Source organism: Poecilia reticulata, chromosome 1 (genome assembly GCF_904066995.2).
Source record: "Poecilia reticulata chromosome 1, P_reticulata-male-v2, whole genome shotgun sequence".
Taxonomy (NCBI): domain Eukaryota; kingdom Metazoa; phylum Chordata; class Actinopteri; order Cyprinodontiformes; family Poeciliidae; genus Poecilia; species Poecilia reticulata.
This window is the reverse complement of record NC_088830.1, coordinates 27,632,258-27,650,865: the sequence shown is the minus strand read 5'-3', so window position 1 is coordinate 27,650,865 and position 18,608 is coordinate 27,632,258. Positions and strand designations below refer to the sequence as shown.

At 36.8% G+C, this 18,608-nt stretch overlaps 2 protein-coding genes and 1 long non-coding RNA gene across 5 annotated transcripts; 1 reads left to right on the top strand and 2 right to left on the bottom strand.

The window, feature by feature from the left end:
* The first annotated feature begins 597 nt into the window (after positions 1-597).
* lgsn (lengsin, lens protein with glutamine synthetase domain) lies at positions 598-18,607 on the top strand. Of its 3 annotated transcripts, none has more exons than XM_081610564.1 (4): positions 598-823; positions 14,865-15,528; positions 17,075-17,241; positions 17,414-18,607. In XM_081610564.1, exons 2-4 carry the CDS (start codon positions 14,907-14,909, stop codon positions 18,605-18,607), a joined length of 1,983 nt encoding a protein of 660 aa, XP_081466690.1. In that variant the 5' UTR covers positions 598-823; positions 14,865-14,906. The 3 variants fall into 3 exon arrangements, with proteins under 3 accessions (XP_081466690.1, XP_008416760.1, XP_081466692.1); XM_008418538.3 differs by lacking the exon at positions 598-823 and adding an exon at positions 13,298-13,498; XM_081610566.1 differs by lacking the exon at positions 598-823 and adding an exon at positions 13,562-14,021.
* Positions 2,071-6,863, bottom strand: ptp4a1 (protein tyrosine phosphatase 4A1). Its single transcript, XM_017307583.2, has 5 exons — positions 6,731-6,863; positions 5,227-5,319; positions 4,580-4,710; positions 3,319-3,393; positions 2,071-3,206 (listed from the first exon to the last, which is right to left on the bottom strand). Exons 1-5 carry the CDS (start codon positions 6,833-6,835, stop codon positions 3,107-3,109), a joined length of 504 nt encoding a protein of 167 aa, XP_017163072.1. The 5' UTR covers positions 6,836-6,863; the 3' UTR covers positions 2,071-3,106.
* Positions 7,267-10,368, bottom strand: LOC145552777 (uncharacterized). Its single transcript, XR_014088885.1, has 2 exons — positions 10,209-10,368; positions 7,267-7,406 (listed from the first exon to the last, which is right to left on the bottom strand). It is a non-coding gene; the product is annotated as an uncharacterized LOC145552777 (long non-coding RNA).
* Position 18,608: the final 1 nt, after the last annotated feature.

Sequence of the window (18,608 nt, the reverse complement as noted above, 5' to 3'; positions counted from 1 at the left end):
TAACTGCTGAAAATAATAATAATTAATGTGGAGATTAAATGAAATTTAATGGGATTAATCTAAAACATATTTTAGATTATTTTCTATCAAAAGAGGAGATTGTGGTGATTTTTTTTAAATCTGGTAATGTATTAAGAATCAGATTAATAAAGTAATAATGCATTATTTCCAAAATAGAACTAATTTCCTGCTGAAATCAGAAGATATGAGGCAACATTTATGCTAAATGAATGTAGTAACTACTGAGTGAAAGTGAAAAAAAAACAGTTTATTTACCTGTACATACTTTGCTGCATTGTTTGTGGGTTCCAGAGGGAATCCAGAGCTAATGCTGCTTGGGAACCCCTGTTTTCATTAATGTCTTCAAAATCAAAAGTTTAAATGCCGAATGGCTGCTGTCTCCTTAAACAATGAGAGAAAGCATAAATGATGGCGTCATGGGCTTGGAAACAATCTGATAGGTTAGCTGACATATTTGAGTTAATCGGAGACTCGCCTGAAACAAACTGCTTTCTGGGTTGACACGATGCTAGTTTGGCTATTTCCGCTTCCAGAACAGTGTAGGTTTTCTCCCATCTACTCGGATTCTCTCCTGTTAAAATTTCTACCGGGCCAATCAGCGAACAGAGGACAATTGTGAACGATGACGTCAATTTTCAACGCTGTTTTGGAATAGTCTGCCTGTAGCTTTAGCAATGGCAGCGGAGGAAGTGAAGGAAACTGTTCAGTCGTTGTTGGTTCCAAATACTGAATTAACGTCAACAACCGCCATCTTGTTCAGCTCAGCTCTTTTCCCTGATGTTTGCAGCTCAGACAACGTCCGGTAAGTGAACTCACCGGCGCATTACATACGTCACGGGCAAACATTAGCGAATTGTTCGGTGGCTGCTGGAGATTTTCTACCGGTCTGATTGTAAGAATATTTTTGCATCATCATCATAAAGGCAAACGAGTAAAAATGTGGTGCATGAAGACCAAAATTCCTGTCGAAGTAGTAATATATATAAAAAAATGTTCTGAATTCAAAGAACATTAAATTTCCAAAAATATTTACGTTTCTTCTGGTTTTCACCCAAATTAGAGATTTAACCCTGTATTGGTCAGTCTTGGAAATACAGTAGATAGGAATTGTGCAAACCGTCGGGGTCAGACTACGACAACTTTATTCACTGTACCAGATTATTCAAAAGAGAAGTTAAAAGTAAAATGTCTTAGATGAGCTTTATAATGTCTAGAACGTGTGTACATATGTAATTTTTGGACTTGACAATTGAAAATAATGTTAATTATACTTAATATTACACTTTCAAAAACTTTACTGCTCGCGTCTAGGAACTCTGGAAAAAAACTAGAGCGCCCCCTGTAGTTACAAAAGAGGAAGGTTATAAAATACATGCTTGTTCTAAAAGTGGTTACGAACTGCTCATTTTGGTGGTTATTGTTTACGGCTAACATAACCTCCAAAAATTAGTTACTTACAAAACTACATCAGATTTTTAATTAAAAATATTATGGCCAACACAATATGAATGAGCACCATAATTAATCGAAAACTAATTTAGTAAATGATTAACTGGAGTATACAGACTCAAAAAAGGGCATTTGCTAAAATATCACTAATATCCAGACCATTAAGCCAAAGCTGTACAAAAATATATACATTTTGCATTAAAGACAAAAAATGTAAATATGTTCTACCCAAAACTCAAGTGGTGTAGTTTTAGCTTTACCTGGCTCAGATTTTGTAAAATAAATATCCAATATGACACGTTTTGGTTGTTATTAATTTAATCCAAACCTGACCTACAGTGTTGATGTTAAGTCAAGCAGAAAAAGCAAAATTTTTCACAATATTTTTTTAGCTGCAGATGAATCATTTGCTACAAATAAGAGTACAATAAAGAATGCTGTGTTATTGGGCTTTAGACAACAAAATGTTAACAATTTTAATGATTTGATTAAATGAAAAATCTGCAGAAAGTGTCAGATAATTACTAAAAATTAAAAATTAGTCCTACATATAATATTCAACCTTCTTTCCAACAAATGACTCAGAAAATGAGACGTCCGTTTGTTTTTTTTTCAGTGTCATTTAATGTAATCTCACAAGTTGGTGAACACGTACAACTTTGTCGCTCACTGTACTAAATCACACATCCATTGATAGTATAAATAGCCAACCTAATAATAGTACACATTTTCAAATACATAAAATCATCAAGTATGCAAGTTTTAAGTTATGGACAGAAACGGAAAAAAAAGGCATACACATTATCGCAGATGGTGGAAGTCCAGTTTGAAGCTGAAACAGCTTGAACCAGGTTTAAAAAGAAAAAAAGATAACCAAATGGCATGGCAGTGAAATATTAAACAGATGGTTTGATAAATAAAATAAACTCAGACGTTCAACTGATAAATATGACAGCAAGGTAATTTAAATAAAAAATTAAATGAAAGGGAAGTGTAACTTCGTACACGAGACAAAGGCAACAGGTTGTTGTTTTTTTTTATTATTCCAAGTAGAAAAATGAAACACCTTTCTTTCCCAGACGCCAGTGGCACGACTGCCTTGGTTTCACTTCGTAAGGCATTTATGAATGATCCATGTGATCTGAAGGAAGGCATATCTCTTTCTACTCTTTTGAAACTGAATTAAACAAAACAAAACAAACAGGAGGAAGGAAGAGTGGATTTTAACTCGTTACATTACTTTTTTCTGCAGTACTTTAACATAGCGGCCAATTAAAATCTGTGGGACACTTGCAACAACTATAAATCCAACATTTCACAAAGATACAACGCAGCACTGCCCTTCATGTTTTTATAGTTTTACTTTTTTATTGGGCAATGTTGTTCACACAACTTGTTATCCCTCAGACACTTGTGATTTATTTAAGCCTTGAGAGGGGAAGTTGAATTACAGCACATGGTTTTTCAAAGTAAAATACTTCAACACAATGGCAAAAGACAAAGAAGAAAAACAAAAAAAAAAAAAAAACAATCCAACCTGCCAAGAAAGCAAGGTAGCGAGGATGAAATGAGTTTTTCAGTAATGAGTTTTAGGGAGGTTTTGGGCTGGCGTGGCAGGAGGGAATGGGGTTTGGCTCTACTGGATGCAGCAGTTATTGCGATGGCGCAGGCGCATCTTTGGACGATATTTCTCCAGGTAGAACAGCTGCTTGCTGTTGAACGCTCCTCGACGCTTCCTGGAAAAAAAAGACGGCAGCGAGAAGTTCAGTGTTCAAAATTTTTAAAAATAAAAAGTTGACAGCATTTTTATGACACCAAATCCCAATTTTAACTGTTACACAAGCTTACTGTCGAATGAACTGGACAGCATCTTCATATTTCATCCCACATTCTATCAGTGCGAGCGCCACCAGGACAGGAGCTCTGCAGGAAGACAAAATCCATTAAAAACTTGAGTCATTATCCTACAAACATGTTTAAGAACATTTTCTTTCACTATGATGGGAGAAAAATCTGAATTATTTTATCATTATTATACAATTACATCACAATTCACCATCAGTAAAGAATTGAAAGTATATTAAGTTAATTTTATCATGTCCCTGCTTAAAAGAGTAATCAGATCTCATATATATATATTACATATTTGTTAAAACTGTGCGTTTCTGATATGGGATACATGGGCAACCACCCAGGGCAGCATCTTGTCAGAGGGGCAGCATTTCTGAAGATAAATGGGATGATTATATTTACGTTATTATAAAACGGGAAGAAAAAACATGCATGACCTGAAGCTTCAGATATTTTATAACGAACATTTGATCTCAAAACCAAATTACTAGACATTAGAGATGCACCAAAAATTTTGCTGGACAATAAATCTTTCCACTAATTATTGTGATAAATAATATTGTTTTGAGACACTTTTCAAGTACTATGTTGATAGTGGAATAATAACGCCTCAAAAACTGAAACTTAATTTTGTAAAGAACATGAAAGACTGGAATTGGAAGATATTCTACATATCCAAAAATAAAACAACCAAAAACAAATGAAATGAATTGTGATGTCTTTGGAAATAAAATTTCCCTCAAAAATATCAGAATGTAAATTGAGCTAAATTTACATTAAATGAGTTAGTTAACGCTGATTTAAATGAGTTAGTTAACGCTAACTTTTTAAAGTAATATTCAATAGTTTTCCAATTCCAAAGGCCGATAATTGATAACATACCTGGAAACAATAAAAATTAGGGAGCAAAAATGTAAAGTTTTGACATCAATTCTCTCATTAAGACCAAAAACAGTTGACTCTAAAAAAAAAAAGTGCTAATTTAAAGTTTTCCAAAATTTATAAAAAACAAAATAATATCTTTATATTGGGTCGATAATTTTTTGTGGCACTAGTAGCTTTTATTGATAGTTTGACGGAAAACGTAAGGAAGAGAACACAATAGAAACAACCTGTGTTAAAATGGCCAACAATATAATTCATTAATTTTGGATAAGTTAGTGGTATTTGGTTGTTGCATATTATTATTGGAGGATATTTTGATTAATTTAATTGTTGCAAAAGGAGTCCTGCATCATTAATAAAGATGGATTTCTACCTCCCAAGCCCTGCCACACAGTGGACAGCAATGCAGCAGCCAGGCTCCTCTCTGAACTTCAGCTTCAGCAGGTTCAGCCAATCATCCACGATCTGGTTGGAGGGAGGAGCGCCATCATCAAATGGCCAATCCTGCCGCAGATGAGTGGAAAAAGAAAAAGAGGAAATTATGTCATGGATCCCTGTTCTTGGAAACAAGGAGTGGTTGAACTGGTTACAATGGAAAGAGAAACGGAGGGGGAACCTGTTGAACATCCATTTCTAATTACACACCAAATACTGACGCAAGATTAGAAAAATATGCTAACGTAATGATGTCAGTAATTATTGCATTATTTTGAGACCATTTTCAAATAATATAATAACAGCATAATATTGCAAGTTCATCCTCTAAAAGACTAAAACTTCAACATTGTAAAGAACACATGACACTGGAACTGAAAGACCTTTAAATATTCAAAATAATAAATAAAATGAGGGAAAAACCCCACTTACAATCAAAACTATCAATATAATAGAATATAAAGTCTCTAAAAAGAAAATTGCCCTTCAAAAAAATATATCAAAGTGGAAATGATCAATTTATCCTGAGATTAATTTAGACAGTTTATCTGCTGCTGATCAGTCATGCAACAGGACTGGACTTACCAGAACCTGAATCCCCTCTTTTACCACCAGGGTGGAATCATAAGTGGCCTCGCAAACTCTCACCACGGTGGTGACACCGTACTTCTTCAGCTCCTGCGGGAAAATATCAACAACCGATTAGGAAACCTGATGTGATCAGTTTTACTGCTTTTCCATATTTATCTAAATTATATGCTTCTTCATATTTTATGACTAACTGGTCACAGGCATGCAAAACACTTCTAAAAGCTCTTGAATCAAAATAAAGATTAATAGCAAGAAATCTAGACAATATAATCTCTGTTAAATACTTTCTAAATATTACTTTATATATATAAAAAACTTTGATGCAAACATCTTAGTTTATCAAGTTCTTCATGACACTGCTGCTCCACCTTTAAGAAAATTTGTCTGAGATCAGATGACATGACTGGAGTCACAAGGGCGCCCTCTGGAGGCGAGTGCAGCATCCAAAAATGTAGGTTTTATAATAAAAATCCTCTCTTGTCATGATGGGTCACTGGAATAGTTTGCCATTTTCAAAATGTTGTAGTTATAAAATGTTTGCACATTTGACAAAAATGTGTCTGTTAAAGCTGCAGCATGTAACTTATAAAAAGTATTTTTTTTTTTTACATATTTGTTAAAACTGTGACTGTATATGAGAGATAAGCTGTGAAAATATTGATTTCCTCCAACTCCTCCCTCAGCTACTATTGCTGTCTGATGAAATGCACCGTTCTGCACCAAAAATAACCAATCAGAGCCAGGAGGAGGGTCTTCATGCTGTCAATTAGTCTCATGTACTTGCTGCTCAATGTGGCAATGGCATAGAAACAACTTAGTGACAGGAAAAGTTCATCTGCCGTCATTGGTGATTATGCCAACTAGCCCTGAACATTCATAACAGGCTATGCTATCTGCAAAGGAGGGTGATTGACAGCGCCAAGACCCGCCTCCTGGCTCTGATTGGTTGTTTCTAGTCAACACTGGGAGAAGGCAGAGGAGATACATTTTTTAATCAGATTATCTGTCTTATACTCAACGGTCACCACATGGTGACAAATCTCATTATTAATGAAGCCAAAGAAATAGTTTTATGAATCGTTTGTCCATCCATCCATTTTCTTCACACCCTTGTCCCCTAGTGGGGTAGGGAGGGGTGCTGGTGCCCATCTCCAGCTACATGTACCGGGTGAGATGAATCATTTGTTGGTTTATAATTTGGTTTGGTTGGTCATAGTGAGATCTGAAAAATGAATTCTTAGAAATCTATGCAATAAATTATTATACTGGCTCTTTGCAAATTCATGATTTCTTAAATCTTGCTTTATTACATCAACATGTCCACGAGGTGCAGGTGGAAATTAGCATTTTTTGCTACAACCTGATACTGTTTTATGTTGTTGTTTTTGAAGTTTATAAGACAACAGCAGCATTACTCAACAAAAAGCTAAAACTTTAGATCCTATTTCACTGATGCATATTGATTTGGCAAAAACTCAGAATGGAGATTGTGTCTCACCTCAATGAACTTGTTCAGGGTGGCGTTGGTGGGATTGTGGGTAATGAGGAACCTCATGTTTTTGTAGGTTATCTCAACAGGGGCTGGTCTGTTCATGCGAGCCATTGTAACGATGTAAAAATGGTTAACAAAACGTAAACTTATTCCAAAAAACAAGACAACACAAGTGTAAACAGTTAGAGGGAATGTAAAACACAAAGGTCCAATGAGCTCAAGGAAGCCCAGAAACAAAATATCCCCCGGTCTTTGTAGAAGGTTGGCAAGGCTAAATCATCAAAAATGGCTGGCAACTTGAAGGAGATGCCAGTTGACGAAGTGGCAGGCAATTAGAAAAGCAACTTAAAATCCTCTCCTTTGGGATGAAATCAAAAGAAGAGAAAACAACAGAAAAAAACCCCAAAAAAAGGCTGGTTCCACCTTGAGTCTGGCCGGGTGGAAGCCAACGAGGGCAGTGTGCAGCGGGTGGAGTTACCCCATCCAGGCTGAAGTATCGCTGGTTCTGGGAGGTTTCCCGGTCCTGTAAACTTTCCAGGGTCCCTCCGGTGGCTCAAGTATGTAAAATGGATGCAAGTTTTGCTGTTCACTCGTCTGCATAGGCAGCGTGCTGAGCCTGGCAGTAGTCTCCACTGCCCTTCAGAAACTCCATAAATGTGCGACCCAGAACACCACAGAACTGCTGTGAAATGAGACAATAAAAAAACAGAAGAAAGTCCTTAATAATCTATTAAAACAGAAATTTGGTTGATGACACATAGGCCTGTCACAATAAATCACATGATAGATTAAATTCCTCTGGACTCATTTACAGATCAACATACTTTCATGAGCAAGACTTCAGTTGTTCAATCTCACAGATAGCTAAGCAAGGTTGATAGCATCAACTAACCGCTCGTTCTGTGGAAGAAAGTCCTTAATAATCTGTTAAAACAGAGAAATTTGGTTGATGACGCATAGGCCTGTCGCAATAAATCACATGATAGATTAAATTCCTCTGGACTCATTTACAGATTAAGATACTTCTATGAGAAAGACTTCAGTTGCTCAACCTCTCACGGATAGCTAAGCAAGGTTGATAGCATCAACTAACCACTCCTTCTGTGGTTACCTAGCAACTCACTCACTGTGGTTACCTAGCAACACCAGCTGAGTAACTTCTGCAGTAGCAGTTTTTTTAAAAAGCTGCTTAAAAATAAACAAAAGAGTAGGATGAAAGGAGAAAATTGCAACACCGTCCCAAAAGAAAATAGATTATGTCAGCAGTTTGGCAGTAAGTCAGATATTTAAAACTAAAAAAACCTAATCAACAACTTTTGATCGACTGATATGAAATCATTATATTGTGATACATTTTTCAGTCAACTCGCCCAGCCCTGGTTTCTGATCTGTTTTTAATTCATATGAAAGCTCTTTATATTATAAGTTGTCAATTGCAGTGTCAATAATCTACTTATAATCACATTATAGCCTTTTAAATCTTAATCAAATTATGATTTCCACCACTGGCGCTGAAAGGCAGACTAGAGCAAAATTACTCTGACTTGGCCTTTGAGGCGTTTAACCTTTGTCTGTGATGAAAAATGCCAGACTTAGAAATACTGGCAGCCTTTTAGAAATCAAACTGCTAAAGTAGTAATCAAAATTTTCTACGTTGTTGTTTGTAATGCTAACCACACTAATTACTAAATCACTAATATAAAGTGATAAAGCCAGTTTAATATGAACTCTCCATTATTATTTTTGCTTTAAAACAGTAAAATAGTGTTTTGCAGAGTCTGACTGCAGTGACCTCATTCACACAAGGTGATGTCACCTCTGCTCAAAATATGATTAATAACCGTTGCCAGCTGGATTGCCTTGAGATAAAATATTCTTCCTACATCTTCTGCTAATGTAGCTCATGAGTAAAAATCTTAAAATCTGGTAAAATTGAAATTGGTAGTGCCATAAAATCGGAAGAAGACGTCAGAAATCAGAGAAAATTCTGTATGGTTCATGTAGAACAATGTTTTCCAAACTCTGGTCTCCATGTTTTAGGTGTTTCCATGCTTCAGCTCGCCTGACTTCAAATGATATCTGATTAACAGGCTGTAATCACCTGAATCAGGTGTGTTAAAGCAGGTAAGCATCTAAAACATGCAGGGCAGACTGCATTGAGAATCAGGGCTGGGAAACACTGACGTCAGTCACATTTTTCTGCTGAAAAATATGTCTGCATATCTCTAAATAGTTATGCGTGACAGACAGAAATATTTAAGATATTGAGGGAGAAATTAAAATATACTATTTAGAGCAAAATCCTGATCCAATAGTGAAACAAATGTGTCAATATAAAGAAACTAAATCAATGCATAACTGATTTAAAATTAAACTCTATAAAATGTGCATGAACTTATACACAACAGGTGGTAAATTAATCAGTTTTAACGGGGTTAAAACGGATTAATAATTTGCAGCAGAGCAGATGATATGGAATAAGGGAAAATAAATCACCTACAGTAATGCTGTGTAGTATCTTATGTAATGGCCACCAGTGTTATACAAAGGATGTGTCATTTCTGACATCTATGCCAGATTTTTGTTTTTTCATGAGGCCTCCATTACAGATTTCATAATATTTCTTGTTTTAATATACCATCAAGCTAATTAAATTGTTTTTTTACTGTCTTTTCAGTTCCTAATGTTTCAGACCATTACACCAACAAGAACTCTGAAGCCCAGTTTTTCCACCAATGGCGCTTTTCCTCATTTATGGCAAATCTAAAACCTAAGCTCTTCAATTATGCTGCGATAATCCGCTATTTTCTGGCTGATGGGTAGCATTTGGTGGACATTTTGTGGGTCGAACAAAGAAGCTATTAGAAAGGGAGGCGATATATAAAGATAAAACATAGAAAAATATATTCATCCTTTATTAACCAATATAATTTCGCCATTTCGTTAAAAACTTTAAACGTGTCCTTCCAGCTCAGATGGGGCGCCATCAAATAACAGGCCTGAAGACATAGCCTTCTTTTTAAGGTAAAAAAAACAACGCCTTTTGCAAACATCACCAAAAAAAGCAGTGTATAAACCCAAAAGGAAAGTATTGGCTGTGTTTGTGACTGATTTCATCCAAAGATTCGTTAACTTCAACCAAGAGAAACTTCGAGTGACCGGCTAAGACCGGTTCAGCTGCGCATCCGACCGCTGCTTCCAAAGCATGGCGACCAGCACAAAAACCTTCACTACCGTTAAAAACACGGACTGAAATAGGTTTACTTTGACTTTCTGCAGCGAAATCCAAAAAATTAAAGACTTGACGTCTGAGTAAGGAGAAATTTGATTAAATTTGTGCCGCGTAGGCCGCGGTTTTATCGAGGAAACGTGAAGGCCAGCTGGTGAGAGCTTCCGTCCTGATTTTAGAACAAAACCCGAAGAGGTGAGCCTGGAAAAAACGCACACAAAAAACAAAATGGTAGCCAGAAAAACCGCTACTTACTGGGATATGCTTACTCATTGAAGATTGTAGCTTAATCATACAGCCGGTCCCAAGAAAAACGGTCAGAATATGAAACGGTTCTCCACCATACAGTCCGGTGTTGTTTCTCCGAGCTGAGCCGAAGTCTGCTGATCTGCCGGGGAAGAAGACACTGACACGAACCGGAGATGAGGCAATGCCGAGTGACGTTTCCGGTTACGACTTTCACAATAAAAGACTGCCTGCCAATCAAACTGCCTGAATAAAGAGCATCAACATGCAATATTTAAAACACACACAAATGATTCATATCAAGACTAACTGCCTTTTTTATTGAGAATGAAATTAGGATTTTTTTTTTGCTATATAAACTAAATGGTTTATCACAATATTTTGTGGCACTATTGTGATAAAAGTGGCGATAAGAACAATTACTTACTATTTTTTTAGGTAACAGACAGTTTAAAAAAATTATAATTCATTGGAATTTATTGTGTCAACAACAAATCAAAACTTTGTTACAAGAAATTTGTCATAATAAATTATAATACGATAAATACTCACTCCTACTTTGAATTAGCTTACAGATACTTGGGAACCTGAAGAGAACAGGTTAAAATATTTTAAGTTAAAATTGACATTTTTTTGTTCCTATAATTCCCAGTGAATTTTGATATGCTGCAAATACAAAGTTGTCCTATTTAGTCATTACATGCTTGCTCAGGATTAAATGTCTCATGCAGCTACTTAGACTACCTCAAGTATATAATGTTTCACTAACTTATTTTTTGTGATCAGATGACTTTGAGCTGAATTAAAACTTGGATTAAATTGCGTTGTAGAAAAAACAGTAATGTGACCCTATGATTGTTTTGTATTGCTATGAACTGAAACTGTTTTTTGTAACTCCATCTGAATTGGACCTACAAGAAAAGTCCCTTGAAATTATAGCTGCTGTAATTTGATACTCTATTATAAACTTCATTTACTAGAATTTTTATATTGTGCGGGTTGATACAAATCTCATGTTATGTGCAATATTTGTATAATTCACACCTTTCAGTTGTCATATTGCTAATTGTTCACAAAAGAGAGTGTACATTTTGCAAATTGCAACCAAATTAATAACTAAAACCGTTTTCTTGATATGTAGAGATTGTAGGGTGTGTAAGGGCTCTTCAGATATGAAAACTCTACTGGTGCAACTGGTTATTCATAGTTTTTCTTGCAAATATTTGGTGCAAATGCTGCATTAATGTCCTTATTTACTAAGATAAAATCATTATCAAGAGATAGCAGGACCTGCTGATCAGACCTGCTGTTGACAATGTCTATAAAATGTACTCTAAAGAGAACGTTCATGATACAGGTACTTTTATTTTGAACTTTCTGCTTCCGGTTTCGATTGTTTTTGTGTTTCACTGCCACTGCCTTGATGCAATCCCTGGAAACCCCACCCTGAAAATGTGCGGCGTTATTCCCAGACTCATCCCGAGGAGGCGCATGTCAGGTGGTTTCTGACGCCCAGGACACTGGACGACCACACGACTCGAAACAGGACCCGCACACTTTCCTGCGAAACTATGGAACCAGTTTGACTCGTTTCTCAATAACAAGTTAACAGTTTAGGAAGGAAATAAAATATGCCAAAAAAAAAAAAAAAAAAAAAAAAATGGGATCATTACTGCTGGAGAAGAATAACAATCAATAAACATCACAATTAAACATATTGCATATATATTCCCTATATTTTATTTTATTATTGTATAAAATGTACATTGGGGTGGGCAATATTGACTTAAAAATTTACCACAGTATTTTGTGGTACTATTGAGAGATAACGATAAAGAACAATTTATTACTATATAGGTAATCATATGGTTGTGACTGCGGGACACAGAAATTATAGACCCACATAAACAAGTACTGCTGAAAAATATTCCCATTTAGGGCACCCATCACATGGAGAAGTGTGATGTATAGCACTAATCTCTACACAGCAACTGCATCTAATCATTTTTTTTCAAATTTATTGGTATTTATTGATACTTTGAACAAACAGTGGAGAATATAATAAAACTAACAATCCAGAGAGTTTTTAAAAACATCATTAATTTGAACTTATTGAGTCAAAATAACTCAATAAGTTATTTTGACTCAATAAGTCAAATAACTTATTGTGTGTCTAGATTACTCTAGACACAAAAAGTCTAGAGTAATCTCTGTTTGGCACTCATCAAACTTGATTGATACTCTTGAATTGATTTGTTGTTCAATTGTATGTTGAATAGAAACATTGGTGTACATCTCCATAGTGATTATTTAATTAAATTCAAAAATACTTCATTGATCCCATGGGAAACTTTTTTTTTAAAGTAATACAAAACAAAATAAAGTAGCTAATAATGTTCATTGTATGTGTTCTTTCTCCACACACTTTTTAAGCAATAGTTAAATGTTCAAACATACATTACACAATCATTTTTCATGTTATTGCCTCCTGGTGGAGACCAGTCTAGCTCTGAATATGGTCCTACTTTTACAGGATTTGTAAATTATTAGATGAATTATAATCATAGTTATTGCTTTTCATTTTTGTTACTATTTCAGAATTAAAAGGTGTACGTTTTCAACTGTTGAACTGTTAAACTTTTATTTTACTACTTGTATACAATTTCCAAACAGTTTTTCGGAGCACATTTTCCAATTGCAAATTATAGGTGTGTTTTTGAGATTTTCAAATTATTTGTCAAAACAAACAGCCATTTGAAGAGTACTTTCAAATAACACTAAGATCGTGTGTGTAGGTTAGAAAATTAGGCAACATCAGTGTTTCTGGAAGCTAAAATAAAGGGTTATTTATCTCCCTCAGTTTACATCAAAACCTGTAAAAAGTTAAGAACCAAAATCACATAAATAGGTCAACAAAAAACGATGATAATGTTCTGCCTTTTTGGTGACTAAATGTCAATTAACTGACTTCTACCAGACTCTGGATAATAGGTTTAGAAATCCTGATCATTCTTTCTGGAAACTGCTTCGCTCTGCAGTTTCAATTATTACCGTTTTCCACCAATGGGATGAGAGCAACAATGTTTCAGTCCCTACCAGTGACTGGCTGGTGCCAGTTTGCAGCTGGTCTCCAGTGGCTGTCAGGGTTGGAGAGAATGTTCTAATCCGTCACCATTGTACCAATTGTCTATAAAAATTAATGTGCAAGTGAAGCTCGGCCTTCAAATGGGGGCAAATCAAATTCCAATTTCCTATTAATCAGCACAAAGACAGACATGAATGACTCTGAAGATTTCAAGGTAACAATTCAACATCTTTTTTTTTCTTTATTTAGTTGAATTTATTGTGAAGGTGTGCAACGAATATAGATTGTATTTTAATCTAAAAATATAAATTAAGTATTTTTTATTTTCAATTATTCAAGTATTTTTTTTATTGTTTTTTGTCTTTTATTTTATTTATCTTGTGGTGAAGTACACAATGTATCTTCATAACGTTTATTAAATTTCTTGTTGTACTAGCCTGACCGTTTATCTCGCCTCTAATCTTTCGCCACTCATTTGGATTCCGTTAGAATTTCAACCGGGCCAATCAGTGAAAATCGATTGTCGACGTCGATTTTCTGCGCGACTTTAGAATTGTAGCCTACGTCTAGTTTTAGGCTACAAAACTAGACGTAGTTTTATAGTGGAAGAGAAAATGAACGAAACCGTTCAGTCTGTGCTTGCTACGCTTCAAAACATTGAATTAGCATTAACAGCCGTTATGTTCGGCTTAGTAAAGCTAAAAGTTGTTTACAGCACAGAACACCGGCAACTTCCGGTAAGCTAAGTCGAACTGGCGCATTACATACGTCACGGGCAAACGTTAGTGTCAACAAACAATCGCTTCTCAATAACTGAGGGGTAAAGTACCCCAAAAAGAGTAGTACTACTTCAACGTATTTTTAAAAAGTAGCTGTCCAAGAAATTAGTCAAGTAAGAGTAAAAGAGTTTTTGGCTAAAAGCCCAGTCAAGTACTGAGTAACTGATCAAATTATTGATCATTTAATATTTAAGAATTACATAATCAAACGGATCAAAATATAAAGCTTTAAATTTTGGTAATTTAAAGACTGAAATTAAAATAATTTATATAACAAAATCAGGCAAAAGAAAATTTTTCCAATTCAGTTTCTGTCAAAATAAAACTGATGAAACTTTAACAAAAATTGCAGGTATGTGTTTGTGTTTGGTGAATTTTTGGTTAAAATTAGTTTGTTCTTCATTCAGTGGGTAGGAAATCCAGAAAGTTTAGTCAAGTAGGAGTAGCGATACTTAATAATGAAATTACTCAAGTAAAAGTAAAAGGTACAGTGTAGTAAAAATACTTCTAAAGGTAAATTTTTGCTTCAAAATGTTACTTAAGTAAATGTAACTAGTTGCTATCCAACTCTGTCAGTAGGGTAAAGCAAATCGTACAACAAGGAGCTATTTTTACAAGGATAATCATTTTCGTAATATTTATTACAAAGATGTTTGAACAAACAACAAAAATGTTGTCTTGTCATTTTTCAGTGCCAACACATTTTTATTGTAGGTATCTAAAGACAAATAAAATCCTTTAATTATTGCTTTGTCAGTGTCTCAGCACCAGTTTTGGGACTTTTTTTTTTTTTTTTTACAGGAGAGTCCCAGCAGAAGCAAAGACCAAACAGATGGAACAAAAATGAGTCTAGGCAAAGAAGAGAAAGGAGTTAAAGTAACTAAGAAGTATATACCTATGATGGGTCAAAGCTGCAGAGGAGGAGATCCATCTCCTGACCAATGTTTGACCAGTTCTGAAATGCCGTCAGCACCTCTTCCAGTTTCTGCATCTGGTCCTCAAGATGAAGATCTGCGACTGGAGGAACGTCCACATAAGGAGGACTGGATGAAGGACGAATCATCCCAGACTAAGGTGTCGTTTGGTGGACTGGGTGTCCACCAGCAGACCATGGAGGAGCTGAAGAGCATCCTGAGGGACAGTCATCTGCTCAGCGTGCGAGGGAGAGAGGAGGGGAAGCCAGGAAGTCCGTTTACGTACCTCCATGGGAGCAGCAGCGGCGGCGGTGTAGGACGCGAGAGACGGGGGGACGATGACAACCCTCACAGGGCGTTCAGCACCTTCAAACCTCAGTCTGATGCTTCCAGAAGGGGGGGCAGCTCCAGAGAAAGTACGCCTATTCATCTGCCCCCCGCTGTGGATGCATCCAGCTCAATCAGGTCTGCTGCCAAAACAAATAGGCAGCCTGGAGTCAGGATCTACGCACATTCAGGCAGCAGAGCCTGGGGAGAGACGGGAGATTCAGGTCAGTGACGCTCAGAGTCGGGCTAGTTACTTACTTAAGTCAGTAACTAGTAACTTCCAAAAAAAAGTTATTTTTTTTGGAAAAAATTACTTTTTTCCAAAAAAAGTAATTTTTTGGAAAAAAATACTTGTAGGTGTATTTTTACTCCAATTTACTTTTTACTTTTTCTTCAGTGACTCTATCATAAAGTATCATCAGAGCTGGATAATTTACATTTACTTGATTAACATTTTTTTAAATTACTTATAGGAGTGTTCTCACTATGCTGTACGTTTCACTTTTACTTGAGTAATTTTATTAAAAAGTATTTATACTCTTACTTGAGAAAAATTTTCTACCCACTGAATGAAAAACATGTTTTAACCAAAAATTCACCGGACACACACCTGCTATTTTTGTTAAAGTTTCATAGGTTTTTTTATTGAAAGAAACTGATATGGAAAAAATATATATTTTAACTGAATTTGTTATTTTTTGCTCCTTGTATAAATTAGTCTTTTTTTTTTTTTTTACCTTAAAAGACCAACATTTCTATTGAACTTTATATTTTGGTCCATCAGACTGTGCAATTTGTAAATATTAAATGATTGATAATTTGATTAGGACTTGAGTAGACTTTTTACAAATACTGTTTTATGGCTACGTTTTACTTTTACTTAGGTAAAAATATGTTGAAATAGTATTTTTGCGTACTCTACCCATCTCTGATGATGCTTTGGGTGAAAGACAAGTTAGTAGAAATATTTACAAACAGATCAAGTTTAAAAAAAATATTTAGCTTTATCAGTTTTTATGGTTGTAGACAATGACAAAACATAATGCCTAATAAGCTTCATATTTAATTTTGTCACATTTTAAAAGCTTTGATCATTTATTTAGACAAGGTCCTTCTAGTGCCAGGGTGTTCAAAGTGTGGCTCTCGGGCCATTTGTGGCCCCTGGACTGGTTTTGTGTGGCCCCTGACCACAATTCAAGAATAATTTAAATAAATTAGGACAAATTAAATTAAATTAAAATCTACTTTCAAAAACTGACAAGCTTTTCAAAGCTTTGTGTTTCTGCACATCATTGACTTCTACTTTAAAGTACACGTTGGGGGCTAAAGGTCATCAAGTCTCCATGACAACCACCTAGAAAATCTCAACATGAGAGGGGATTGTTTGAGAGTGATGCCTAGAAAAAAACGTTTTTTGTTCAACCATCACAAATATAAGCATCTGGAACCTGGTAAGCTGTTCTAGAATGTTTTATAAAAAAGGTTTTTTTTAGACTAGTGGCCTTATTGAACGGAAATCTAGTAAAGAGGAAAAGAGAGAAGGGGAAGACATGAAGCAAGTGTCCCTGGAAATTGAACGCAGTTGTCCACCAATAATTGTGGCACCATTGATTTATTCCCCACTGAGTAAATTAACTTCTGGACACACATCTGGTTACGTGTCCAGTGTTAGACTTAATGTTTGTAAAAGTTCTTCAGCGAACACTTGAACAGTAAGTTTTAGAAATACAACATATTTATTCATGTCAAATGTTAAATTGTTTTCCGCAGATAACGACAACAAAGCCGTTGAATTCTCCAGCAACTTGAGGTTTTTCTCAGCCATGGAACAAATCAAGCAGCAGATCGCCAGAGAAAACATCAACTTCGTCCGTTTTGAGGCCACCGACCTCCACGGAGTGTCGCGGTCCAAGACGGTGCCTGTCCGCTTCTTCCATGTAACTCAAATTAATCTGCTTTATTTATGTATAATGACAGAGATAAAACTTAATTTAAGTGTCAGCTGGTTTCTGAGAGTAAGGAGAAGAAGAAAAGGTATTTTGTTTCTCTGTCTCTACAATCCTATAAAGTTTCTGAAATGTTTGTTTTGTATTTAATGGATCATCACAGGAGAAAGCAATATATGGGGTTCCCATGCCAAGAAGCTATTTGGAGCTGACCCTGAGCCCGCAGAGCAACGAAGTGGACCACGCCAACACCGCTAGCTTCAGCAGTGATGTTCTTCTGATCCCTGACCTTTCAACTTTCAGAGTCCTGCCTTGGGCTGAGCAGACAGCACGGGTCATATGTGATCCATGCACCATAACAGGAAGCCCCCTCCGCACCTCGCCTCGCCTTATAGCGAAGCAGCTGCTCGGTCAGCTCCAGAGCCTGGGATTCTCCCTGCACTCATCCTTCACCTACGAGTGCTGTGTTCTGGGAGCGCCGGACAGAATCGGACCCAAGACGCTCCTGTTCCCTGCCACCACGCTGCTGAGCAACCACGACCTCCCGTTCTTCCAGCAACTGGTGGACAGCATGTACTGCATGGGTGCAGACATCGACAGCATCGCCTCTGCTAGTGGACCCGGCCAGATGGAGATCAATTTGAGGCCGGAGTTTGGGATCGCGGCTGCAGACAGCGCCTTTACCTTCCGCACTGGCATTAAAGAAATGGCTCGTAAGCACAGCTACATCGCCAGCTTTTTTACCGATGACGGCCTGTATAACGCCGGTGTGCTCTCCCATAGCCTATGGGACGCTAATGGGCGGCGCAGTCTCTTCCAGAGTGGCGAAAAGGAAGTAGATCTGTCTGAGATTGGTAGAAAATGGCTGGCGGGACTTCTCACCCACTCTGCAGCGCTCAGCTGCCTGATGTCACCCGGCCTGGGCTGCCGGAGCCACATCGCCAAAACCATCAAAGACCCCAAGCGAGTTCTGTATGCCACGTGTGGCTGCAATGACAACAGCAGTTCCTTTAATATCAAATGTCATGGCGGGAGGGAGACGCACATCGACAACAAGCTAGGCTCAGCTATGGCGAACCCTTACATTGTCCTGGCTGCTACGACGGCCGCAGGACTGGACGGCATCAGGAGAAACCTGAACATTGAGAACATTCTGAACAAAACTCCCGGCCAGCAGAGGGAGTTTGCCATTCCCGTGAAGCTGGACAACGCGCTGGAGGCGTTGGCGGAGGATCACGTCATCTGCAGTGCCCTCGGAGAGCCGTTTGTTCAATACTTCATCGCCATGAAGAAGTTTGAGATCGAGACCCAAGAGCTGGACGACGAGAGGAACAAGTGCCTAGAGTATTTCATTTGAA